At 42.2% G+C, this 27,613-nt stretch overlaps 1 protein-coding gene across 10 annotated transcripts in view; it reads right to left on the bottom strand.

Annotated features, from left to right (window-relative positions):
• DNAH6 (dynein axonemal heavy chain 6) overlaps window positions 1-27,613 on the bottom strand; it is a 228,254-nt gene that overhangs the window by 172,472 nt on the left and 28,169 nt on the right. For 9 of the 10 annotated variants that reach the window (XM_050944316.1, XM_050944319.1, XM_050944320.1 and 6 more), the window contains 9 exons: window positions 21,828-21,979; window positions 21,087-21,239; window positions 10,456-10,707; window positions 8,689-8,817; window positions 6,689-6,802; window positions 3,143-3,286; window positions 2,528-2,740; window positions 1,650-1,742; window positions 788-907 (listed from right to left, as the gene is read on the bottom strand). In XM_050944316.1, the coding sequence (XP_050800273.1) occupies window positions 788-907; window positions 1,650-1,742; window positions 2,528-2,740; window positions 3,143-3,286; window positions 6,689-6,802; window positions 8,689-8,817; window positions 10,456-10,707; window positions 21,087-21,239; window positions 21,828-21,979 (1,370 nt within the window). Of the gene's footprint in view, window positions 1-787; window positions 908-1,649; window positions 1,743-2,527; window positions 2,741-3,142; window positions 3,287-4,038; window positions 4,138-6,688; window positions 6,803-8,688; window positions 8,818-10,455; window positions 10,708-21,086; window positions 21,240-21,827; window positions 21,980-27,613 lie in introns of those variants that run through there. The other variant, XM_050944326.1, reaches the window with a different exon arrangement.

Below are 27,613 nucleotides of genomic sequence, written 5' to 3'. Positions count from 1 at the left end.
TGCAAAAAGCTCCCCCAGCTCTCACCAGTGCTGTGTGAGCTTCTCCCAGTGCCACATCTGCAGAAGAGGAGAGCTGGCCAGTGTTGCTTCTCTTTCTAATATTAATGTTTTACTATTGCTAATTTTAAAATCACACATTCACACTTTCCTTTAGTTTTGATATTTTGAATAATTTCCCAATCATTTATACTACAGGCATTTCAGTTTAGGTCCACATGCTTCAAGTATTATTTAGGCCAGCGGGGCCTTGTATATTGATCTTCAATTGATCATCTGCAGTACTTCAGTGTAGAACCCTTCCTCTACCCATGACATTAGCCCTCCCCACTCCAGCAGCAAGGCACCAGCTACCCCACTTCGCAAGGGCTTGGACTTTGCCTCCCATAGGCTGCTGGACCTACCCACCACCCACACCAAGACCTGGAGAGATCTGATACCACCTCTAATGAATGCTTTTACTATGCACCCTAGCTTCCCTCTGCTTGCAGCCAACACACACTTCCAATCTGAAGAAGCCATTCACTTGTCAGTTAGATAGCAATCCCAGCGTGAAAGTTAAACAAATATAAAGTTCATTATTTGAACTGTGGAAGTCACTGACACATTCTGAACGATGGTTTTCCCAACAAATATAAGATCAATGGGGACTCTGTGACATCACCTTGTAAAATTAGGTTAAAAAAAAACTCCTTTCAGAATTTTAAAATAAACTAGGACTCCACCATTTTGTCCTTTATCTGAGACTCAAGCTGAGTCCTAAGAAGCTGTTTTGTTGTTTGCTACTCACCAATGTTTGACTAAATAAGGACAGCTGCTTTTGCCATTCATCAACACGTGCTTTCAGAGGGCCCACGTATCGTGAGGAGGCTATAGTTGATACATTAATAGTGCTGTCATCAAGAAGAACCTTAAATAAGAATTACACAGTCTGTCAGTTACTGTCTGGGGACCTGATTCTCCACTAGCAATGATCAAAATAAAATGGATGAAGATATGTTATTTCAATACAAATGGTTTGTTGCCTCAAGTTTTAGTTGAATCAAACTTTGGCTGAATTAAGTGTTTGCTATAATTTAACAACTTATTTTCTAAATCACAGAAATTAGGCCCTGATCCTGCAAATGGCTCTGCACAGATTATAGAATCATAGAATATCAGGGTTGGAAGGGACCTCAAGAGGTCATCTAGTCCAACTCCCAACAGACCCAAGCACCTGCAAAAAGGGTAAACCTCACGAAGACAGTTGCAGGAGAGGGGTTCTAGATAGGTTTTATGCAGTCATCCAGCTGATATTAGTTCTTCTAGTTCTAATGTTTGTTAATTAACCAAAGTATCTATAATTCATTAAGATAATTATATATGTAACAGATACTGCAATTGTTAACTTTGGAGAACTGAATGTTTATGAAAAATTACAAACTCTCTTCAGAAAAGATTTTGTTATTAAATGGATAAGCAAAAAGAATGTGAATTTATATTTTGTTTATACATTGTTTGAAATAATATCAAATGTTCCATCAGCATAGACCATTACCAGGTCATTACCAGAATTTTATAACTGTAACCTGTCCCTGTTAGTTTCATCTGAATTTTTGCTAGTTTCACTTGAACTTTTCTCAGCTGTCTATTAAGTACAAGCATTGACTTACCTGAATGTCATCTGTACCACCAAGGATAAAAACATCTTTAGAATCACGATGAGGGAGAACAATGAATTCAGTTGTTTTCCAAGAATCCTCTACCTGGTTGAGAAAATTATAATCCTTGTAAATCTACTTAAGGTTTTACAAAGTAAATAAAGTGTAGACAGTCTAATTCCAACTAATGAAAAAACTGCCCTTTCACCTAAAAAAAACCCAACCAGGAGTCCGGTGGCACCTTAAAGACTAACCAATTTATTTGGGTATAAGCTTTCATGGGTTAAAAAAACCCACTTCTTCAGATGCCTGGGGCTAAACACACACTGTCAAATGATTGTTCTCTCTTCGCAGAAGAAAAAGGGAAAAAATCTCTACTGACTTTGTCCTTTTCCATTTAACAAGCATCAACCTTTTCTTATTTTGCATAAAACTATAATAAACCAAGCATGGTTTTTGTCTGTTTACAATAATGTCAACTTGCATAGAGACTTTTCAAGCCAAAACATGACTTCAGCTCATACTTGCTGGTATGTGCCACTGAAGAGGCAGCCGAAAAGGCACAGAACGTTCTGTGGGCCCAACATTCTCTGCTAAGGAGAGTTCTATGGGCAGTGCACCTGCAGCATCAGTCTCTGTCTTTGTAAGCCCCCTTGAACATGCTCTTGGAAGGGCAGAGGTCTATTATGACAGAAACTGTATTTCTGCTTTATATTTCGCTCAAATATAAAAATTCTACTTACCATTAATGTGGTACTTATATACTATGTATATACTTATATAAGTACTTATATATTGGGAGACACATTCTTTCTTAGTTGTCCATAAAAAGGTCAAGGTTTTCAGCACATCGTCAAAAACAAAGACAAATGTTTGTTTGTAAAAGTTACCTTTTTGAGAATGGTCTCTAAGGAAGCTTCTCCAGAAGCTTGTCCAGAAACATCCTGAATTTCTTGAGAAAACTCAAAAGCATTGAGCTCCACCAGTCGAGCCAAAGATAACGGGTATTCCACATCCACCAGTGGTGCATTAACTATTTGCTCCAAAACTGCCCAGTGCCTGGGTTTCAAAAAGGGGTTTCTTAGGTCTGTGATAACTGGAAGCTGGAAAAGTAAAACCAACAATATATTTATTTTTCATTCATGTATTTTACAACCTCAGACTTCTCTCAAAGCACCATCTTTTAAACAGAGCTTATAAGTAGAACTTGTAAAAAAATTTTGATCAAAATTTTTATTTAATTATTTTTAGAAACAAATTATTATTTTCCCCAGTTTCTTTTTGTTTGAAATTTTTGGCAAAAACCAAAACTGTTTGGTTTTCAAAAACTGAAGTTTTCATTTTTTTGTTTGTTTCACTCCTTTTACCATTTTGCCTCTGGACTGGTTATATAAAATGAGGTTCAAAATATAACTTTGAAGTTTATTGAAAAATAAATAGTATATTTTAACTTCATGTTTTTCTAAAAAGCTTTTTTGAAAGTGAATTTCAAGTTGCTGTTTTACCTTTTCTCTCATCTTCTCCACATTCCCCTTGAGCCGGGGCACTATATTATTGGGTGGCAAACCTTTTTCCAACTGATTCACAAATTTGGCATACTTGGAAACCTGAGAATTCAGGTATTCTGGATCCAAGCTATCAAATCTACACTGTGGAAACCAAACATAGAAAATATATTAATTAATGGTCACACTCACTTTGAATAGTAGCTTACTCCACAAAGAAATCACTGCACTCAATAGCACTACTCATACAGTAAGGTACTACTCAACGTAAGTAAGGGTAGCAAAATTGACACATGGTGTGTACAACAGTTACAGTATATGGTCAGATCCTGCAATCCCTGGGCACTCAAAGGCTTCAGAAGGCAGTATATTCTAAAGCAAAGCACTATTATATACACATCATCCATTAAACACAGGTAAAAGAAAGGTACTACAATAGAACACTAATGATAGGGAGACTCAGTGAATTTCGCACATTAAAAAGAAACGGCTATACTGTGGTTTGATAATAGGCAAAGCTGGCACTTTTGATGCCTGCAGTCTTCCACTGTCACAATTAGGGTGACCAGATGTCCCAATTTTATAGGGACAGTCCCGAATTTTGAGGCTTTTTCTTATATAGTACCTATTACCCCCCACCTCCTGTCCTGATTTTTCACACTTGCTGTCTGGTCACCCTAGTCACAATATATGGAATGACCACAGTCTTTCTTAAACAACTGCACAACAACGAAGTACAAACACAAACAGGTTTCCATGCAACTCAAGTCCCAGCATTGTCTGTCCTGTTTTCACCAGGGACCAAGCCTTGTCTAAATCTCTATACAGCACACACAGACATCTAGGAGATAATTAATATACAGCAAGTAAATACACCATGACACCAACTACCATACTATGACAAGAGGTAGGGTGAGAAGGACCATATACCTTTCAGATGTGGAATCCCTCTATGCTCGGGTGGAAGAAGGCTCCCACTTAGGGTGTATGGCAGCCTGACATACAATAGGAAACACACCTCAATATTTTATAGGAGGGCACAAATGGAGCCAAATTTGATCTAAACGAGCAGGAAAGACTAAAAGTAGTAGGGGAGGAAGAAATTACAAAACACTAGTATTGAGAAGTATGAGACACCTCGCACAGCACAAAAATCAACCTCTCTTTTCCATTCATTTAGTTTTCACTGACAGAATCTGATAGCTGCATATATTACTTCACACCTTGAGGAAACACTCATAAAAATCAGTGCAAAGCAGATAAAATGTTGATTTTTCTGACTAATGCAGCTGCAGCAGCAGTGATAGTGAGCCCCTCTTCCAGTCAGCAGTGAAACAGGAACTGATAGCTAGAGGCACTAAGGGCTAGTCCATCTCCTCAACAGGGAGAGAACATCCCATCTGTTGGAGGGGAGGTGCTGGCCGCCCTAAACCTCTGAAGTCATGGCAGTTCCTACCAGTACAGCACTGGGAACCCACACACAAGAATGGGGCATTACTATAATGACTGAGGCTTTATATGCTGTCTCATAATAATATCATTTACTGATTTATATGTACTGCAGGAGCACCTAGAGCAATTGTGCAGGACCCCAGTGTCCTAGGCTCTGTACATCAGCTAATGAAAAGATGGCCCTGGCCATAACAACTTCCAATCTATGGATACTATTATAGACACAATCGGCGGTTAGAACACAGAAAGTATCAGTGAGATGTTTAAATTAATGGCAGGTAAATATAAAACAAAAACTTCTTCACAGATCATGCAGTCATCCTGTGGAAATTACTACTGCAGGCGGTCAGAACGTCCAAAACTAGAGCTGGATGTGAAGAGGAGGTGAAAGAATTTTACAACCCAGAAGAAGATTAGCTGTTTTGTTGGCCAAGACATGACTAACCAAAACTCCTGCTTTGGGGGTCAGCTGACCACTGCAAGGTCCAACTCATTACTCCTGGGGGCATTCTGCACCAAAAAATTAAAAATACAGTGTACTATATTTTAAAATTCTGCAAAGTTCTGCAAATTGTATTTACCAAATAAATGTGGAGGCTCCGGCATGGCAATAGGGAACACAGGCCACTGGCTGCACAGAGGTGGGAGATCACCCTGCAGCTCCCGCCTGGGACGCGGTCTCAGTGGAGAGGCTGCACCCAACCCTAACACAGCACAAGGACTGGGCCTGCCCCTCTTTGCAAGGTGCATCGGGGTGGGCAGGCAGGCTCAGCAAGGCAGGATTCAAGCGTGGAGGGGCTAAGCATGGGGAGATCCAGGTGTGGGTTGAGAGGGTTCTATGTGGAGTAATCTAGGTGCAGGCAGCTCAGTGGGGGATCCAGGTGCAGGGGGGATCTGGAGGTACATGGGCTTGTTGGAGGATTCTGGGTGCAGCGGTAATGGGACTCTGCAGGGGGAGATCAGGTGAAAGTGGTTGGGGCACAGCGTGAGGGGTGTGGCTGTGGGGGGCTCAGTGGAGGGGGAAGTTGCTGGAGGAGTGGGGCGCAGTGGGGTGGAGATCCAGGTGCAGGTGGCTCATTGGGGTGGTCCATGTGCAGGGGGCATCAGGCTCATTGGGGGGGTTCTGGGTGCAGGGGCCTGAGGCTTGGTGGGAGGGTCTGGGTATGAGGGGTATAGAGGCCCAGGGGTTGGGTGGATGAGGGAGCAGCTCCCTGTACAGGGATTCCTACCCCTGCAGCTGAGGAGCGATGGGTGCAGGAAATGTGTGTGGGGGGAGTGGGGTTGCAACGTTTCCTACAGCTGGGGGAGAAATCTGGGGAAGTGTCTGACATGGCCCCGGATGCCATGCAGGCGAAGAGGAAGTCCCATCCTCCCCAGCCCAGCCAGGACTAGCAGCTGAGCCCGGTGCAGGGTAGGAGACGCCAGCCAGTTCTTCCCTAGTCCCAACTCCTGCCCCACAATCATTTACCTGTCTGCTGGCTGCCCTGGACACCCGCAACATACTGCTGGGGAGGGTCGCATAAGAAAGTCATTTTTCTGTGGGGAAGCAAAGAAATCTGTGGGGGACATAAATTCTGTGCACGTGCAGTGGCAAAGAATTTCCCTGGGAGTAACTCGTATATTTTGAAGAGAAGCCTGAAGAAAGCCAAACGAAGGAAAGTGAAACTTTATCTAAGGGCAGACTATGTTTATCCTTTTTTGTTTTGTTTTTCTTTTTCCACTTTAGTAGCCTTAGTAACTGCAGAAATCCATAGTGACATAGAAACCCAAATGTTTGCTCTAACTGGTTAGAATAAAACTTGCTTATCTACAAAATTCCTGCCATGTTATTCAAGCTTTACAATTTGCTTCACAATACTCACAAGATAATATATAGAGCAATTCAAGAAGCATAACCCCTGGAATAACTTACAAAAATATTAGCTGCACAGTAATTTTTTAAAGCTCTGTGATGCAAAAATCTATAACGCTATTTTGGAAAAATAAAAGAAACAGTATTTTTTCTACATATTATGAACTAGAATTTTATATTATAAACTACATTATACATCATTTTTATACTTCGTCATTTAGGAATCAGAGCATTTAATTTACCTCCATCCATTCCGTTTGGAGTATTTCCCATTCAGAACAAGAATACCAAAGCAGCTGTTTGAGTTTCAGTTCTGCACTAACTTCCTCCAAAGCATCAAATTTTGAAATTTCCACCTTAAAAAAGAAATTTAAAAGTCATTTTTAAAACTTATTATAAAACAATTTAATGTATACTTTTAAAAATACCCACTTCATGTTTGCCAAATTCTACAGTTAACATTGGAGAGCGAGTGGGGATATCAATTTATCATAGTGCTTTAGGAGCAAATAATCTGTTCTAAACCACATTTCTTCTTAAATACTTTTGTGCAAAAGATATGATATTATTGTGAACTCCATTGAGTGGTCTTGACTCCTTTTATCTATAGCAGTCAGTAAATATTGCAGTCTATTGAATAATTTTTAGTCAGTTCTGTGAAAAACTTCCAAGGCACATACATTGCATTAAAATAGCTCTCTCCATCTGTGCTGAATATTCAACACTAAACAAAGATATGCTTTAGGCAGCTGGAAAAGCTGTTTGATTTCCATAGTATACCCAGCCCTGAGAAGGATCAATGACATTCCCTTTAACTACAGGTAGAAGAACTCTCTCACTATAACAGATTGCAATAATTCTATTTATCACCCATAACCAAAGCAAATTTATGATAACTCAACTGCCCATGTTTTCAGATGGTATTGTGGCCACCTAAATATTATTAGGATCCAGGTATTACCCAAAGATGGCATTAGGTTAGTAACCAGCAAATGGACATCTTCCAAAAAAGTCTACTTACCCCCTAACCTACTGATACATATGTATCCACTTATAGAATGTTTTCAACCCCATGGAAATTACAGCCTCCTCCAATATAGTTCTCAGGAGTTATGACATACTGTTGTGTAACCCACAGTGCTTTCAACTGCTAGAAGTGGAACCTTTGAAAGAAGTCTGAGCTGTTGTGCTGTCAAATATTGTACCAACCGAAGTTACAAGCTCTAGTGGCCATTCCAGCAATGTAGGTAACCTCTGAGTGGCAAGTAAGTTGTAAAGTGAGTGCTTACAAAGATTACAAACTACCTGTCATCAGCAGTCCTCATCAGCATTACAAGTTATAGCCACACAAATATCCAGGCTTGGTGGCAAAGCTCTCATCTGACGCTCGTGAGGCCCTCATACAACAGATGGCTCATAGATATTACACATGAAGTCAGTGTTTGTCACTTTTGTTTCTTTAATGTAGCTCTTACAATGGTTACGCTCCAGAAGAACTCTAGTTTCCAAGCCTATAAGGAATCCCAAACCCCAACAGATTCACAGAGTCTAAAGAGGAAAAAGACCTATTAGAAAACGTAGCCCAGCTCCCTGCCAATGGAGGATTGCTCCCTACTGCACATTTCTTGTGCATTTTTTCCTAGCTGAACAGACCAATGGGAGAGTCCAGGTGGCTGCCATAGGCTGTTCCATGGTATTATCTGAAAATTGTAATAAATCAAGGTACTTCCTCAGTGGATTAGCTCCTTCAATGCAGACACATCAAAGAAGGTACAGTGCGTGGACATGTGGACTCTCTCATGACCCTGTTTGATTAGGAAACAATATATCAGTAAACATTCAGTAGGACGGGCCTTGCTGGGCCTTATTGGAAGTGAGCCACAAACAATCCCCAGACTTCTAGCTGGGTCTTTGTTAGTCCCTTGAACTCCCAGCCCCCAACACACGTAGCTGATGGAGATTGTGATTTTCATAAAGTCTCTTTAAAATGCTTACAAAGATTACAAAATCCATTGGTTTAATTAGGACATTACATAAACAATTTTTCAAAGGAGCCTCAATCCAGCCTTCGCTTGTGCATTACAGGTTTGGGCAAGAAATACTTATTTCCAAAAAGACACTAGCCACGGCATTGGCTTTACAAAGTTCTGCTAGTCAGAAACATTTGTTTGTTTAACACTGCAAAAAATACAGCTCAATGCAGGCTTCATAAAAGTCCAGCAAAGAGCTTGGAAAAAATTACCTTAAAATTCTTCTGGTAGGATTTATACTGGAATGCTCGTTTCTGTAGCTCATCTAGAATGGTTTGCAAATCTGTTAGAGTCTGTTTTACTTTGGCTTGGTCAGCTGCAATATCCAAAATCTGTGGGTCCTATTTAGCAAAAACAACTTTTTGTTAGTTTGTTAAATTTAGCTTTTAGTCCAGGTTGAGATAAACATTCTATATTCCAGGCTAACAGAAATAAGTTTTAAACTCAGTAACATATACGACCAATATTTTAATATTCAAATGTATACGATAACGTATGTGTGACAATATTTAATCTATATTAAATTACCAATGTAAATAGGTATGGAAAAGTTATCCAGTATCAAAGATTCCAGATCAAATCTCTTCTCTTTACAAATGAAAAATATATATTCTCTCCCCGACATCTTCAATTTGCCATCAGTTGGTGAAGGTTAGCTCCCAAACCAAATAGATCATGGAACCTCACTATGCCATGGTCAGAGCTACACATTAAGGGCATCTTTCCAGGACCTGATTGCTTATGGCAACATATGTGAGGAAAACCTGCAGTTGGGCAAGTCATGGTCACTTTTATACTCATAATCATGGAATCATAGAATCACAGGACTGGAAGGGATCTTGAGAACTCATCTAGTCCAGTCCCCTACCTCATGGCAGGACTAAGTATTATCTGACAGGGGTTTGTCTAACCTGCTCTTAAAAACCTCCAATGATGGAGATTCCACAACCTCCCTAGGCAATTTATTCCAATGCTTAACTACCCTGACAGTTAGGAAGCTTTTCCTAATGTCCAACTTAAACCTCCCTTGCTGCAGTTTAAGCCCATTGCTTCTTGTCCTATCCTTAGAGGTTAAGAAGAACAATTTTTCCCTCCTCCTTGTAACAGCCTTTTATGTACTTGAAAATTGTCATGTCCCCTCTCAATTTTCTCTTTTCCAATTTTTTCAATCTTCCCTGATAGGTCATATTTTCATTTTTGTTGCTCTTTTCTGGACTTTCTCCAATTTGTCCACATCTTTCCTGAAATGTGGCACCCAGAACTGGATACAATACTCCAGTTGAGGCCTATTCAGCACAGAGTAGAGCAGAGAATTACTTCTCACTTTTAAAAACCATGTACATTTCAAAATATGTCTAAGCATTACTGATCAAATCCTGCCCCTTTATCCACAGCACCCTGGTTACAATGGAACTGGTGTGGTTCCCTTGCCAGTGGTAGGAGGATGAGGATTTTGGGACTCCATATGGGATCCACAGCCCCTGAAAAGGCACAGAGCCCAGATTTATGGTGATTCGCAGTACCCCGATACTCAGATACCTGGGGGTGAGGGCAGAAAAGTGAAGGAGCAAGTGCCAAGCTGATGAACCCCATCACATGTAGAGGCAGTAAGTATTGGGAGGGACACTGCCTAAGCTCTGAGACAGGTTGGGGAGGATTTCATCCCTCTAGTCCCTGAGAGACCCACTGTGATAAGATCTGCTCTGTTTGGGTGCAGAAGATACAATTTGGTCCTGTATGTTTAGATCCATAAGGCCAAACTTTGCCCTCAGAAATACTGTGCAACCCTTCAACTCATACAGCACAATTTAAAATGTGAGCATTGGCATCGGATTACAGACCAAACCTTACTTCACATGGTTGAATAGACTGTTGGTAACTTTATAGTCCTCACTACTGCTTGGTTGTCTTGTTTTAATAAAACACAATTGCAGAAATTATATACAGTATAAAAATAATGTAAACTGCTCTTGGCAAACCTGGGCTTGCAGTTTCACTTCTTTCACTTCCTCATTTAGCTCTACGACATCTTGGTCTAAATGTTGACAAAATTTGGTAATACTGGAGTCTCTTTCACCCACTGATTTGTCAATCGCATTGCGAACCGCAACAATGGATGGTTTCAAAGTTGCAAAAAGAGCAAAATCTTCAGGAGGTGTTGGTACTTGGTACTGTTCAATAAGCTGATACATCTGAGTTACCACATTTCCTTCTTCTTCAAGGCTTTCAATCTGCAAAAATAGTCATACTTCAACTATTGTGAATCAACCATGTTTTCTTAAGTAATCCTTACCATTATTTAATCTTAGTTACATTGCTGACAGTATCAAAATATGGTTATTACAGTAAAATAATTTTAATAAGGGGAAGAAAACAAGTCCTAGCCAAAGATTATCTTTTTATGTGATTAAAATTAATGGGTTAATCTTGTCCCTGAATTTTTTAGCTTCTTATATTACTATTATTTGAAAATAGAGTATGTCCAGGCTGCTGGAGAAGACAGAAATGTTTGGTTGGACTTGTGGCATCTTCTTCAATGTACCCTCCCTTAGCATACCATATGTTACAGACTCATAGACTTTAAGGTCAGAAAGGACCATTGTGATCATCTAGTCTGACCTCCTGCACAATGCAGGCCACAGAATCTCACCCACTCACTCCTGTAACAAACCCCTAACCTATGTCTGAGTTACTGAAGTTCTTAAATTATGGTTTGAAGACCTCAAGCTGCAGAGAATCCTCCAGCAAGTGACCCATGCCCCATGCTGCAGAGGAAGGCGAAAAAACTTCCAGGGCCTCTGCCAATCTGCCCTGGAGGAAAATTCCTTCCTGACTCCAAATATGGCAATCAGTTAAACCCTGAACATGTGGGCAAGACTCATCAGCCCGCACCCAGGAAAGAATTCTCTGTAGTAACTCAGATCCCATCCCATCTAACATCCCATCACAGACCACTGGGCATACTTACCTGCTGATAATCAAAGATCAGTTGCCAAATTAATTGCCAAAATTAGGCTATCCCATCAGACCATCCCCTCCATAAACTTATCAAGCTTAGTCTTAAAGCCAGACATGTCTTTTGCCCCCACTACTCCCCTTGAAAGACTGTTCCAGAATTTCACTCCTCTAATGTATCAGAGGGGTAGCCGTGTTAGTCTGGAATATACATATATACCTGCCCCTGGAAATTTCCACTACATGCATCTGATGAAGTGGGTATTCACCCATGAAAGCTCATGCTCCAAAACGTCTGTTAGTCTATAAGGTGCCACAGGATTCTTTGCTGCTTTTACAGATCCACACTAACATGGCTACCCCTCTGATACTTGACACCATGCAAGGCACTGCATTTAGCCATATGGAGTGGAAATCCATCAACCTCATGAAGAAACTTGCACAAATACAGACAGATATCATCTTCCTTTCCAAATGCAAACGGATGGACATCATACCAAATGGACGAAAGGTAAAAAATCCACTCCTATCTACATACTACACAGACCACAGTGAGAGATTATGCCATACTCTATCAAGGAAACTGAGGAACCACCTGATCAGCATCCTATACAGCAAACAGGAAAACATCAAAACAGAGTTCTCCAACCTGGAGACTCTAATTAATAACCAAACTTCCATACAAACAGACTTCACTAAAATAAGACAGGAGATCTACATTAATCACTTCACCTCTCTACAAAGGAAAAAGGACTGTAAGCTGTCTAAACTCCTACCTACCTCATGGGGCCACAACCCTGGTACCCCCCACCCCACCCAGCAATATCGTCAATCTATCCAACTACACACTCAGCCCAGAAGAAAAGTCTGTCCTATCTCGGGGACTCTCTTTCTGCCCTGCCACCCCCACCAACATGATACAGTTCTGCGGCGATCTGGAAGCCTACTTCCGCCGTTTCCGACTCAAAGAATACTTTCAGGACAATACTGAACAGTGCACTGATACACAGGTACCCTCCCACCAACAGCACAAGAAGAAGAACTCCACATGGACGATTCCTCCTGAGGGTCGAAATGACAGTCTGGATCGCTACATTGAATGCTTCCGCCAACGTGCACAGGCAGAAATTGTGGAAAAACAACATTGCTTGCCTCGTAACCTAAGTTATGCAGAATGCAATGCCATCCATAGCCTCAGAAAGGACCCAGACATTATCATCAAAGACGCTAATAAAGGAGGTGCTCTTGTCATCATGAACAGGTCTGACTACCAAAAGGAGGCTGCCAGACAACTCTCCAACACCAAATTCTACAGGCCACTTCCCTCAGATCCCACTGAGGAATACACTAAGAAACTGCAACATCTACTCAGACACTCCCTACACTAACACCGGAACAAATCAACATACCCTTAGAGCCCCGACCAGGGTTATTCTATCTACTACCCAAGATCCACAAACCCGGAAATCCTGGACGCCCCATCATCTCGGGCATTGGCACTCTCACTGAAGGACTGTCTGGATATGTGGACTCTCTACTCAGACCCTATGCCACCAGCACTGCCAGCTATCTCCGTGACACCACTGATTTCCTGAGGAAACTACAATGCATTGGTGACCTTCCAGAAAACACCATCCTAGCCACCATGGATGTAGAAGATCTCTACACGAACATCCCACACACAGATAGAATACAAGCTGTCAGGAACAATATCCCTGATGATGCCACAGTACAACTGGCTGCTGAGCTCTGTGCCTTTATCCTCACACACAACTATTTCAAATTTGATGACAATATATATCTCCAGATCAGTGGCACAGCTATGGGCACCCACATGGCCCCACAATATGCCAATATTTTTATGGCCGACCTGGAACAACGCTTCCTCAGCTCTCGTCCACTCACACTCCTTCTCTACCTAGGCTACACTGATGACATCTTCATCACCTGGACCCATGGGAAGGAGTCTCTGGAAAAATTCCACCACGATTTCAACAGCTTCCTCCCCACCATCAATCTCAGACTGGACCAATCTACATGGGAGGTCCACTTCCTAGACACCACGGTGCAAATAAGTGATGGTCACATTACCACTACCCTATACCGAAAACCTACCGACCGCTATGCCTACCTTCATGCCTCCAGCCAAGCACTGAGGTACAACCGCATCTGCTCTAACCCCTCAGACAGAGACCAACACCTACAAAATCTCCACCAAGCATTCTCAAAACTACAATACCCGCACGAGGAAATAAGGAAACAGATCAACAGAGCCAGACGTGTACCCAGAAGCCTCCTACTGCAAGACAAACCCAAGAAAGAAACCAACAGGACTCCACTGGCCATCACATACAGTCCCCAGCTAAAACCTCTCCAACGCATCATCAGGGACCTACAACCCAGCCTGGACAATGATCTCACACTTTCACAGGCCTTGGGTGGCAGGCCAGTCCTCGCCCACAGGCAACCTGCCAACCTGAAACACATTCTCACCAGTAACTGCACACCGCACCATAGGAACTCTAGCTCAGGAACCAATCCATGCAACAAACCTCGATGCCAACTCTGCCCACATATCAACACCAGCGACACCATCACAGGACCTAACCAGATCAGCCACACCATCATTGGTTCATTCACCTGCACGTCCACCAATGTAATATATGCCATCATATGCCAGCAATGCCCCTCTGCTATGTACATCGGCCAAACTGGACAGTCGCTATGGAAAAGGATAAACGGACACAAATCAGATAGTAGGAATGACAATATACAAAAACCTGTAGGAGAACACTTCAACCTCCCTGGCCACACTATAACAGACCTTAACGTGGCCATCCTGCAGCAAAAAAACTTCAGGACCAGACTTCAAAGAGAAACTGCTGAGCTTCAATTCATCTGCAAATTTGACACCATCAGCTCAAGATTAAACAAAGACTGTGAATGGCTTGCCAATTACAGAACCAGTTTCTCTTCCCTTGGTTTTCACACCTCAACTGCTAGAACAGGGTCTCATCCTCCCTGATTGAACTACCTCATTATCTCTAGCTTGCCTACATGCATCTGACAAAGTGGGTATTCACCCATGAAAGCTCATGCTCCAAAACGTCTGTTAGTCTATAAAGTGCCACAGGACTCTTTGCTGCTTTTACTCCTCTAATGGTTAGAAACCTTCGTCTAATTTCAAGTCTAAACTTCCTAGTGTTCAGTTTATATCCATCTGTTCTTGTGTCCACATTGGTACTATGCTTAAATAGTTCCTCTCCCTCCCTAATATTTATCCCTCTGATATATTTATAAAGAGCAAGCATATCCTCCCTCAGCCTTCTTTTGGTTAGGCTAAACAAACCAAGCTCTTTGAGTCTCCTTTCATAAGACAGGTTTTCCATTCCTCGGATCATCCTAGTAGCCCTTCTCTGTACCTGTTCCAGTTTGAATTCATCCTTCTTAAACATGGGAGACCAGAACTGCACACAGTATTCCAGATAAGGTCTCACCAGTGCCTTGTATAATGGTACTAACACCTCCTTATCTTTGTTGGAAATACCTCACCTGATGCATCCTAAAACTGCATTAGCTTTTTTAAAGGCCATATCACATTGGTGGCTCATAGTCATCCTGTGATCAACCAATACTCCGAGGTCCTTCTCCTCCTGTGTTACTTCCAACTGATGTGTCCCCAATTTATAAACTAAAATTCTTGTTATTACTCCTTAAATGCATGACCTTGCACTTTTCACTATTACATTTCATCCTATTACTATTACTCCAGTTTACAAGGTCATCCAGATCTTCCTGTAGGATATCCCGGTCCTTCTTTGTGTTAGCAATACCTCCCCGCTTTGTGTCATCCGTAAACTTTATTAGCACATTCTCACTTTTTGTGCCAAGGTCAGTAATAAAAAGTTTAAATAAGATTGATCACAAAACTGATCCCTGAGGAACTCCACTAGTAACTTCCTTCCAGCCTGACAATTCACCTTTCAGTACGACCCGTTGTAGTCTCTCCTTTAACCAGTTCTTTATCCACCTTTCAATTTTCATATTTATCTCCATCTTTTCCAATTTAACTAATAATTCCCCATGTGAAACCGTATCAAATGCCTTACTGAAATCGAGGTAAATTAGATCCACTGCGTTTCCTTTGTCTAAAAAATCTGTTACCTTCTCAAAGAAGGAGATCAGGTTGGTTTGGCATGATCTACCTTTTGTAAAACCATGTTGTATTTTGTCCCCATTACCATTGACCTCAATGTCCTTAATTACTTTCTCCTTCAAAATTTTTTCCAAGACTTTACATACTACAGACGTCAAACTAACAGTTACTCGGATCACTTTTTTTCCCTTTCTTAAAAATAGGAACTATGTTAGCAATTCTCCAGTCGTACGGTACAACTCCTGAGTTTACTGATTCATTAAAAATTCTTGCTAATGGGCTTGCAATTTCATGTGCCAGTTCCTTTAATATTCTTGGATGAAGATTATCTGGGCCCTGCAATTTCATCCCATTAAGCTGTTTGAGTTTGGCTTCTACCTCGGATGTGGTAATATCTACCTCCATAGCCTCATTCCCATTTGTCATCCTACCATTATCCCCAAGATCCTCATTAGCCTCATTAAAGACTGAGGCAAAGTATTTTTTTAGATATTGGGCCATGCCTAGATTATCCTTAACCTCCATTCCATCCTCAGTGCTTAGCGGTCCCACTTCTTCTTTCTTTGTTTTCTTCTTGTTTATATGGCTATAGAACCTTTTACTATTGGTTTTAATTCCCTTTGCAAGGTCCAACTCTACATGGCTTTTGGCCTTTCTCACTTTATTCCTACATGTTCTGACCTCAATAAGGTAACTTTCCTTGCTAATTCCACCCATCTTCCACTTGTTGTAGACTTTCTGCTTTTTCTTAATCACTTCTGTAAGATGCTTGCTCATCCAGCTTGGTCTACAACTCCTGCCTATGATTTTTTTCTCCTTTCTTGGGATGCAGGCTTCTGATAGTTTCTGCAACTTTGACTTGAAGTAATTCCAGGCCTCCTCCGCCTTTAGATTCACAAGTTCTTCAGTCCAATCCACTTCCCTAACTAATTTCCTTAATTCTTTAAAGTTAGCCCTTTTGAAATCAAAAACCCTAGTCCCAGATCTATTTTTGTTTATCCTTCCATCTAGTTTGAACTGAATTAGCTCATGATCACTCAAACCAAGGTTGTCCCCTACAACCATTTCTTCTATGAGGTCCTCACTACTCACCAAAACCAAATCTAAAATGGCATCCCCTCTTGTTGGTTCTTCAACTACTTGGTGAAGAAATCCATCAGCTATCGCATCCAGAAAAATCTGAGCCCTATTACTACTAGCACTTGTCCTCCAGTCTATATCTGGGAAGTTAAAGTCTCCCATGATCACACAATCCCCATTAGTGTTTACTTCATTAAAAACATTAAAGAGATCTCTATCCAAATCAGATCCCGGTGGTCTGTAGCACACCCCAAGCACTAATCTCAGGGGAAGCTCTAGAAGCTTTCTTTCCCAGTGTGATTTTTGCCCAGACAGACTCTATCTTATCCATTCCATCACTTCTTATTTCTTTACAGTTAACCTCCTCATCGTTATACAATGCTACTCCACCACCTTTGCCTTTATTTCTGTCTTTCCTAAACAGCACATAGCCTTCAACATCTGTACTCCAGTCATGACTACTATTCCACCATGTTTCTGTTATCCCTATAATATTCGGTTTCACTTCCTGCACCAGTAGCTCTAGTTCCTCCATTTTGTTACCTAGGCTCCTTGCATTAGTGTACAAACATCTTAATTTTTGCCGTTTGGTTTCACTGACATTCTTTACCCGGTTAGGCACAGACATTCTACCACCAGTATCACCAATTAGACTGGTATCTATACTACTCTTCCTCCTTATGTCCATTCTCCTGCCCACAGCTGCATCCTCTCTTAGTTTGTTTTCTTTCCTCTCAATGTTGAATTCCAGCGTGGAGATTACCTGGACATCTCCCAACCATCTCCCCCAAATTCCTAGTTTAATGCTCTCTTAATCAGTTGTGCCAGCCTCCATCCTTGAAGTCTATTTCCCTCCTTACTCAGGTGAAGACTGCCCTGAGAGAACAGTCCTCTGTCCATGAATGCTTCCCAGTGGCCGTACATCCTAAAGCCCTCCTTATAGCACCACTGCCTGAGCCATCTGTTGATCACCATAATCTTCTCATACCTTTGTCATCCTTCTCTAGGAACAGGCAGAATCCCACTGAAGATCACTTGAGCCTCGATTTCCTTAAGTGTCTTCCCCAGTCTGGCATAGTCTCCCTCGATACGTTCCAGCAAGAATCTAGCCGTATCATTTGTTCCCACATGAAGGACAATCAGCGGATTCTTTCCCGCTTCCGTTAGGATCCTTTTCAGCCTCAGATCCACATCCTGAATCTTAGCACCCGGCAGACAGCACACTCTTCTGTTCTCCGGATCAGTTCTAGTTACAGGCCTATCTATTCTTCTCAGTAAGGAGTCCCCAATCACGTAGACTTGCCTTTTCCTGGTGACAGTGCGATTCTCCGGTCTATATCCTGCTCCCACTGGCTGCAAGTCCTCTCAATTTCCATTGTCCCTTGCAATCCTCCGCAACCCATCCCGTATCCTCCTGGGGCTCACATTTGGTGTTGTCTCCATTGACTCTTCCCCTCTTCCTATAGAACTAGCTGCTTTTCTCTTTTTCCTTGCCCTCTCACCTTTAGCGATCACCTGCTGTGCTCCTTCTTCATTTTCCAACTCTGCAAACCTGTTCCTGACTTCTATTTCCCCTTCACTGGCCCGTCTTTTCCTTTGCCTGCTTCTCTTAGTCACATGCTTCCACTGTCCACTTTCCTCACCCAGAAGTCTCTCCTCAGAATTCTTTGGTCCTGTTTCCATCTGCAAATCTGAGCTTATCCCTTCAGGCCCCTCATGTCTTTGCTCCATCATCCGCTCAAACCCCCTTCTACACTCTATAAGAGTTTCCACCTGCATCTCCAGTCTTCAGATCTTTTCTTCCATCAGCTTTATCAGGCGGCACTTCATGCAGACGAAACTCTTTTCAGGTATCCCCTCCAGGATCATGTACACGCCGCAGCTTCCACATCCAGTCATCCTCATTGTATCTTTCACTGCTGCCTCATTGTATCTTTCACATAGCCTTCCCACCTAAAACCTGTTAGTCCAGGAAACACAAACCAAAACAAACCCCCCAACAGGCACCAGAACACCGGTAAACCACTACCCACTCCCTTCACTAGGCTATGAGTTCCTCCTCTTATTCCATTATAGAGAGTTTTGATACCAAAATATTAGGCAGTGGCACATACAGTTACTCTCTCAGTTTGCTTTATTTTGCTGGTTGCAGGTAAGTCTATTTCTGGATGTTCTGGAGAAGATGGATTTTGCTGCTGCTGGAAGTGTGAAATTTCAGTCTAAAAGGAATTTGAGAAAGTTATTAGCAGCTGAGAAAGGGATATTAAACATTGAAAATGTAGTTCAACCTTTAATACAGCATTCACCACCTGTGAATGCAATAAGTACACATTTTTCAGCTGGCAATAATTAGAAACATTTTTAAAATGAAAACAGGCAGCTTTGTCCTCACCTGTGAAGTTGTCTCCTCACAACAGGAAATCCTCTAGTCTGGAATGGACTATAGGTTTGGCCACACCACCCATGAGCACGCAGTCGCAGCTCACTGCCAAGGATTTTGATATCACATCTTCCCCCTACATATGCTTGGTAAACTGCATCACAAGCCCAGCAGACAACTTCTAATGCTTCTGACCCTGAAACAACTAACATGTCCAGAAGCGTCCATCTTATCTCAGTGAGGTAAGAAAGATTTGTACAAAAAGGATGAAAAAGAAATCTCCAGGTGCAGTTGATAAGGGACAACTTTAGAAAGGAATTTCAAGATTGTCTGTAGGACCACACTGCCATGACTAATCAGACATTCAAAATACTGTTCCTTCTCACAGAGGTGACTGGTATAAGAAAAGCTACTTTAAATGAAGAGGAAAAAAACACTGAGGTTGTATTCCACAGTTCAAATGACTGCTGCGTCAGCTAATCCAAGCACAACTTCGGACTGTCAATGGGTGTTTGGATAGAAGGACAGATATTTGTCACAGCATATGTAAATCTGAGCACAGGAGGATAAGAAATTAGCGTCTCTTTTCTGAAGATTCTTAATGTATTGACTGAACAAAAATCAAATATAGGTCTTGGCTGAAATTGATTTAGCATTGAGGCCATGCTGCATACAATACACCAGGTTCTGAAGATGTGGTAACAAATCTTCGATGTAGAGTCTCCCATAATTTGAAGGAGAACACTCTCCAGCTTGTTGGGATGACCAAATTCACAATTCATCCTTCCAAGTTTTAGGCTGTCAATTAAACTATGCTTTGGTCATGGCAGCACACGTGTTCCTGGTACCAGGAGGTCTCTGATGACCATAAAGACTAACAAGGACATACTAAAGGAGAAGGCATCTATTTTCCATGCCTTGCTTTCCCATTCCCCGGAGCAGAACAGATACCAGTTCTGTTGCCATTTGAGTCAATCTGTGGATTCCCCCACTCCAGGAAGACTGACTGAAGCATTTGCTGTTCAATGCTCGCACTGTCTTGGGGAGAGTGTCTGATGACTAGGCCAATTGGCCTGGGTGTTGATTATACCCTGCACAGAAACAGCTGATATCATTAGGTTCCTCTTCCTGTACTGTGTACGAATACTTCCCACAGCCCAAGTGAAATTCCATTTCTGCACCCTAGCCTAAGAGGGAGGCATATCAACTTGATCCGGCTAATGAGGACCTCTGTTAGAGACCTTTCCTGTGTCAGGTTTCTGATCTTGCACAACCTTTTTAAAGGCTGAGGGACTGAACTTGGGAAGGTAAACTAGTCGTCCAAGGACCTTGGCCATTGACAAGAGGAGCATCTGAAAAGGCTCTACATGTAAAAGTTACCACTATGCAGTGTCAGCACAGAAAATCATCAGTCTCAGAAGCTGGAGGTGCTGCCATATAGTACCCCACTTCTAGAGGCGAAGGATACTCATAGACATTGGCTGTGCTATGCTTGTTCTATCTTGTCACATCTTTCACTGAGCTCTGTGCATCAGGAGCCTGCCAGGAGAGGAGTGAGGAGGAGGGGAAAGAACTCCAGACATAGCCAGTGACCAAAGCCTTTCAACAGCAAACTGAGCAGGGAGAGTGCTTCTCTTCTTGAGCTGCTTCTACCAGAATACTGGGCTTGAGACACAGTTCCCAGTTTTATATAGAGGGAAATGGCACCCAAACTCCTCACCACTGTGCTGTCTCTGTGATGTGATGTAAGACCTCTCCATGATGGGAGTGGTCAGCTCAGCAGTCCATTCCTGACTAATGAACTGACTGCGTATAAGCAACAAAATACAATACAAGTTTGATATTAACTCTGATAAAGTCTTAATTTCTAGTGATGCTCCATTACAAAATGATAATGTACAAACTTTAATTTTTACTTTTGTGAATACATGGTCTTCCTTACCCACCTTTTTCAATAAACTACATATATAAAATAGACTGTCAGATTCCTAAGGCAGTGGCCCCTCACCCCCATTTCCTGAAAGATAGAATGTACTTACTCGTTCCTGAATTTCATCAAGGAATATCAGGCTATTAACATATTCTGTAGTTGTGGATGGGAGAAACTCAAGTTTAAATTTGGCATCTTGTGCCTCACCTATAATGGCAGCCACTTTTTTCTTCCCAATAACTGGAAGCATATCATTAATGACCTAGAAAGCAAAGGGAAATACTAGATTATGTAAAGTATTCTTAAAGCTAGAGATGAAAGGTCAATAAATTCATGCTCTTTCGGCCTGGGAGTGAGTTCTAAAGACGAAGAGCCCTCATAGAGAATGCTCTGCCAGCAGCTCCTTTCTTTTTAACCAACAATGTGACATCTTGGTTGTAAAGTGGAGTCTCTTGCCATGAGCACACAGTGCCAGTGCTTTGGGATCTGTACTGGCTGCCTGTTTGTTATAGGATCAGATTTAAAATTAACTGCTCTGAAAAAGGCCAAATTGGCCTGACACCTCCCTAACTGAGAAAGTTCACCTCTCCCTATGACATACATATTTTGCGATACATCTTAAAGGATGTTGCAAAGTACCTGTGAAATTAGTGTATGAACTGAGTTTAAAAACAGGATGAACCCAGGATATTGCTGGAGATGTCATAACATTTTTTGTACTAGAATATAAATAATGGTAGGACTTTAAACAAAAGGAACTGGCCAGCTTGTCCAGTTGTATCAATGGGCAGTCACTGACCTTAGCAAAACTGAAATGAAATAAATTCTTGCTATATTGCCTTAGACTTACCTCCAAGCAGCGCTTTGGTGATGGTATTAATTTTTCTTTCAGTTTTCTAGCATCTATAAGCAACAAGCCTAAATTTCTTTTCTGCTTTATAGCTAAAGCATCTTTGTGTTCTCTGTGATATTTCTCCAGTTGTTCCGCAAAGAAATCGACACCTGTGTATTATAATAACAGTGTCAAACTAAAAATAGCAAAGAGTCCTGCGGCACCTTATAGACTAACAGACACATTGGAGCATGAGCTTTCGTGGGTGAATACCCACTTCGTCGGATGCACGAAGCTCATGCTTCAATACGTCTGTTAGTCTATAAGGTGCCACAGGACTCTTTGCTGCTTTTACAAATCCAGACTAACACGGCTACCCCTCTGATACTTGAAACTAAAAATAACAACTGACATTTTGTCTGAAAAGTGCTTTATCAAAAGTGTATGCACAATTGTATTAGATAGTTGCAAACAGAACAAAACATGTTCAGAACTCTGATTATCTAAACAGAAACAAATGCGGACATCTGCTATTCAGTAGAACAATGTACTGAATCTATAGACAGAGCTATGTGTCAGTGTTTCAAGAGATAGGCACAGACCATTCAATTTGGATAAAACAACCTTGGCCCAAAGCTGAAAGCAAGCCTTCTGAAACTTAAGTTCTATAAAGTTTGATTTACTTTTTTTTAAAAAGGCATGACATTTGTCCTCACTGAGTAAATAAACATAAAGAGAATGGGGACCTACTCTAGTTTATGAAAGGGCAGTGGGAAGGGAGAGGCTGTGCCAGGGCTGAGGGAAGAAATCATCTACTGGAGGGACAAAGGTGCACTGTTGCTGGAGGCAGTGGCCCTTGTATGGTGCAGGTAAACATCCGTACCTGCCTAGCACACCAGAGAGACACTGAAATACTTGTATTTCTTACTCAAAATGCCAAAGCACTAATCTGACTGTACACCGGGCCATCGCTCTATGAGATGGTGCTGTATCAGAGCTCCTTTTGGCATCAACACTTCGGAAACCACAAATGTCAGCTTGAAACATCAGAAGAGCATGCAGCCTGGGCAGATGGATCCTTTTGAGGTCTGGATGTTGGAAGGATTTTAAGGCATTAGATCAGTGGCTATCAACCTTTCAAGACTACTGTACCCTTTCAGGAGTCTGATTTGGCTTGCATACCCCCAAGTTTTACCTCACTTAAAAACCACTTGCTTATAAAATCAGCTATAAAAATACAGAGGTGTCATGCTGTTACTGACAAAAGGCTGACTTTCTCATTTTTACTCTATAGTTATAAAATAAATCAATTGGAATATAAATATTATATTTACATTTCAGAGCGGTATAAACAAAATCATGAAATTTTAGTTTGTATGGACTTCATTAGTGCTTTTGATGTAGCCCGTTGTAAAACTAGGCAAATCTCCAGATGGGTTGATGTACCCCCTGGAAGATCTCTGCGTACCCCCAAGGGTACATGTATCCCTGGGTGAGAGCCACTGCATTAGACCACTGATTGTCTCTCAAGGGTACATGTGAAACTTCCATTTCTTTCTTTGCCTTAACTGTCTTATTAATTATTATTATTCACAGACTAAGAACCACACTAACTAGGAGTTAAAGTTGAGATCACACATAAGTAATTTAGGGTAACACACATTATAGGGATGTTATGATTATCACAAAAAAACTCAAACGTTACAAAAACTAGGAAATGCAGAGTTAAGTTTAAACTTAAAAGAAATTAGCACATTGAGGAATGGAAAGGCACAGTTCAGGCACCTTTAACCTAAGGACACAACCTTAACTCTTGGCTGTAGTGACACCATGTAATAACAGGCCTTAATCCTAATTGTATGACTATTAGTGCTTGTGGTCCCAGAGGAGGCTAAAGTGATTTTTAAAGACGCAGTAGTTTTCTCATACTTTCCCCCCTCATGACATCACTGTTGAACAGTGAAGATTTTTTTAAATCCAGCAGAAGGCAGCAAGGCACTCTCATAGTTGTTGGGTGGGCAAGTGTCCAGCAGATTCTCTCTTCAGCCTCTGTCTAGTGTGTGTACAGACTTCACAGCAGCGGATGACTCAGGGCAGTCATCACTGGAACCTCTTCTTTCTCAGTGGCTCTGAGGTTTGGTAATAATACTCTGGGTTTGGTAATAATACTGGGCAGAGAGATGGTGCCTGAAATAAGTCATTGTCTTTTGGCTTCCTCTCTTGGGACAGGAACACGCAGATCCAACCATACAGAGTCACCCTGGACTCCTTTTATGAATGGAGGACTTTGTCCATTTTAGAATTAAAAAGTTCATTGCACTCAAAAAAAAGTGTCTTTGATTATAGTTTTGACATCCCTGGACAGGGACAGGAACTAGAAAGATCTTCTTATTGCCACTTATGTGGCCATAATATGTGCTGTAGCACCAAGATACATCCACTGCAGCTTGCAGGAAAGTGTGAGCCATCAGCTGTCCCTCAATCATGATGGATTTTGTTCCCCTTAGTAGTCCTGTGGTAGCTTGTCCACAAACTGAGACAGCTTATCCCCAGTTCATGTAATCATACTCGGAAATGAGGTAATATTTGGTAATAAGCCAGGGAGGATGACAGATAAATTTGCAATTGAAGAGGCTGAGTTTCTTCAGGTCCTTCTTTCTAAGTGTAAATTTGGGAGGTCTCTGCTTTTTTGACGTTTTCTGTAGTGCAACTACTACAACTGATCCCAGTGCTGTTGGGAATAAAGGTATTTAAAAATCCTATGGTACCTTCTGTCTTCTCACTTGGATGTGGTCAGTACTGATGCTGGTGAACGCTATAGATTCTTTGCAGGCTTTAATGCTCCTTCGCTTATTGGCATGCATAGCCTGTTGGGCATAGAAGGCTGCAAGATTTCCAGGAGCTTCTAGTGGTATATCCAGTGTCTCTGTAATGCATTTGATGAGGTCCTGAGACACCTTACGATTATCCACTGAGGCAAGCATAGATGGATTTACTGTCTCATCAGAGAAGAATGAGCAGATTGCTGTGGGGACCAGTTGTTCTTCTCCTTACAGTCATTACTCTTCTTTGCTTTCCTCCTCCTACCTTTCCAGGATCTGAGGTTGCACTAGTTGACCTACCTGAGATAGGTTGCGTACCCCTGATATAGATTATGGCATTTGTGCCGAAGACAGCACGCAAGCTGATTTTCAGTGGCACTCACACTGCCCAGGTCCTGACCACCGGTCCAGGGGGCTCTGCATTTTAATTTAATTTTAAATGAAGCTTCTTAAACATTTTAAAAACCTTATTTATTTTATATACAACAATAATTTAATTATATATTATAGACTTATAGAAAGAGACCTTCTAAAAATGTTGAAATGTATTACCGGCATGCGAAACCTTAAATTAGAATGAATAAATGAAGACTCGGCACAGCACTGCTGAAAGGCTGCCGACCCCTGGTCTATATTGTCTCTTTAGGAAGAGGAAGTGTAGAAGGGGCAGATGATGCACACTTGTGTAACACACTGCACACTACAGGGCATGCAGCAGGGTTAGGATTGGGATACGAGTACTGGAATGGGGAATGTATAGGAAGGTACAAGGAGGGATGTACACTGTGAGCCCAGGTCAACTCCTATTGTCCCTTACAGAACCCTGTGAGCCCAGGTCAATTCCTATTGTCCCTTATAGAACCCTCCCTAGAGTCCCCTCCTGACTTCAATTCTGCTACAAAGCGGGGTAAGGAGGGTGAGTAGGAATTGACTCTCTATTATGATCAGACAGGGATGAGGAGGAGGGCTGTACAATCATAAGTGCCCTTTGAAGGGATGAAATTGTTACTGGAGATACTTCCTTTACTGGCTCTACCAACAGCTCAGAAGATGGTTGCTTAGATATCATCACCCTCAACCTCTGGTACAAGGCTCACAGTTAAATCTCTCATTACTGTATAATCTCAGGGAACCAAGACAGCAGGTACTGATGCACTGGGTAATATGGAACATGGTTCCAAGGCGACCAGTATGGAAGTGGTGGGTACCAAAGCTCTCGGTACTGAGATTTGGGGTATTGATGTTGGTGCTGAAGAACAGGTACTGAGAGAAACGCGATCTGCAGGCTTAGTGTATACTGCTGTAACTCTCTTAGTAGCCAGTACTTAGCGCCAGAGGGGCCCTTTTCAAGTTTTTGCTCTTGAATGGTTGAGCCTGAGATGAGTCAGAAGTCTGGTGCACCAGAGAAGGTGCCCTGTACCCTGGCCTGTCTTTGCAACAGTGCTCCTTTCTGCGTTTGTCAGAGGACGCCAGCACCAGAATGGAGACAGGTGATTGGAGTCTGCTTAGTTGATGTAGGCCAAGAGCTCAGGGTGGAATTTCAGCTCAACAGTTACTCCCAAAGAGAGTCCAAGAAGCTAATCAGAGGACTGTGGTCTAGCTATATCCTTGTTCTCAGTATCCAAGGAAGCTTGCCTTGAGCACTGTGAGAGAAACAAGTTTTCCGAGTATACTTGGAGGAGTGACATGTGGAACATACTCAAGGACATGTCTCTCCTGTAGGCAAGACAGGCACCAAGTGTTCCCATCATTAAGTGGCACAAGGGGAAGATTTTGAACCCATGGATTTCACTTCTGCCATTTTGCTAGAGCCCCTGTACAGGGCTGGGGGTTGTCTAGTTTAAAGACTAACAGCTTGTCTACATGGGGAAATTAGTGTGCAGTAAGCTAGGGTGCGAACTTAAAGCGTACTAGCTACTCTGCACTAATCCCCCATACAAACATTCCTACTGGCATTAAAAGTGCCGTTGGGCAGTTCAGTTTAACACATGCCCAAAGTGCATCAAGCTACTATGCACAAAGGCACTTTTCATGTGCAGTACGAGCATCCATGCAGGCAGTTAATGCAAAGTAGCCAATGTGCACTAGCTACTGCTGGCTTTTTCCCCGCATGTAGACCTGCCCTTTAAACTAACTAAGAAATATTTACTTTAGCTATATACAAAGTTTTATAGCTAACAGGAAAAGAACTAACTGTATGAAGTAACAACTAACTAAGTAATAAGATTAGCAACTAACAAATGCTAGTGAGGAGCAAAGAAGCAGGAGGACACTGCAGGTATTCATCTCACTGCCAAAGGTGGTAACACGGAACTGAAGGATGGTTTGGCCCACTTAGCACTTTATGCCTTGTGGTTTGGGATGGGGTATACACACAACACACTGGGATGGGAGGTGTTAAAGGACAGTACTGGGCCCATCTAGCCCCACCCCTCCAATCCTGCAGCCCATGCTCCAACTGGAGGCAGGGTTGAAAGGGGAGCAACCCGCCTCAGAAGGTGGGAGGCTGGGGAGGAGTATAGATCTACCCTGCAGCTTCCTGCCAAAGGGGGCTAGAAATGCCCCCCTGAAGCACCAGGACTGTATGCTGAGCCCCGTTGGGGATGATGGTTTGGTTTCCTTTTTATTTTTCTTCATTTGGGACAAGAAGCAGAGGGAGAAGTGGTAGGAAGTGACCCAGGGACAGTAACTCTGAATCTCCACTCCCCGCTCCAGGGGTCAATGCTGCTGACACTTCTAGGGCCCTGGGTCAGAGTAAGGTGGCATGGATGGGCCCAAGCTCGCCTATCACTATCCCATGACTGAGTGGACACTAACCCTAGGCCACCCAGACCCCCAAGGACCCTACTACAGGAAGCACAAAGATTGCTGGGGGGCCCTCTGGTGGCCAAAAAAATCTGATCTGACATGCATGGGGTGCATGCTCACCATCAATGGAATGCATGTAGACAATCACTTGAGAAAGAATTCAAAATTCAGAGG

This window comes from Gopherus flavomarginatus, chromosome 3, assembly GCF_025201925.1.
Source record: "Gopherus flavomarginatus isolate rGopFla2 chromosome 3, rGopFla2.mat.asm, whole genome shotgun sequence".
Classification (NCBI taxonomy): Eukaryota; Metazoa; Chordata; order Testudines; family Testudinidae; genus Gopherus; species Gopherus flavomarginatus.
This window is presented reverse-complemented; position numbering and strand designations above follow the sequence as displayed.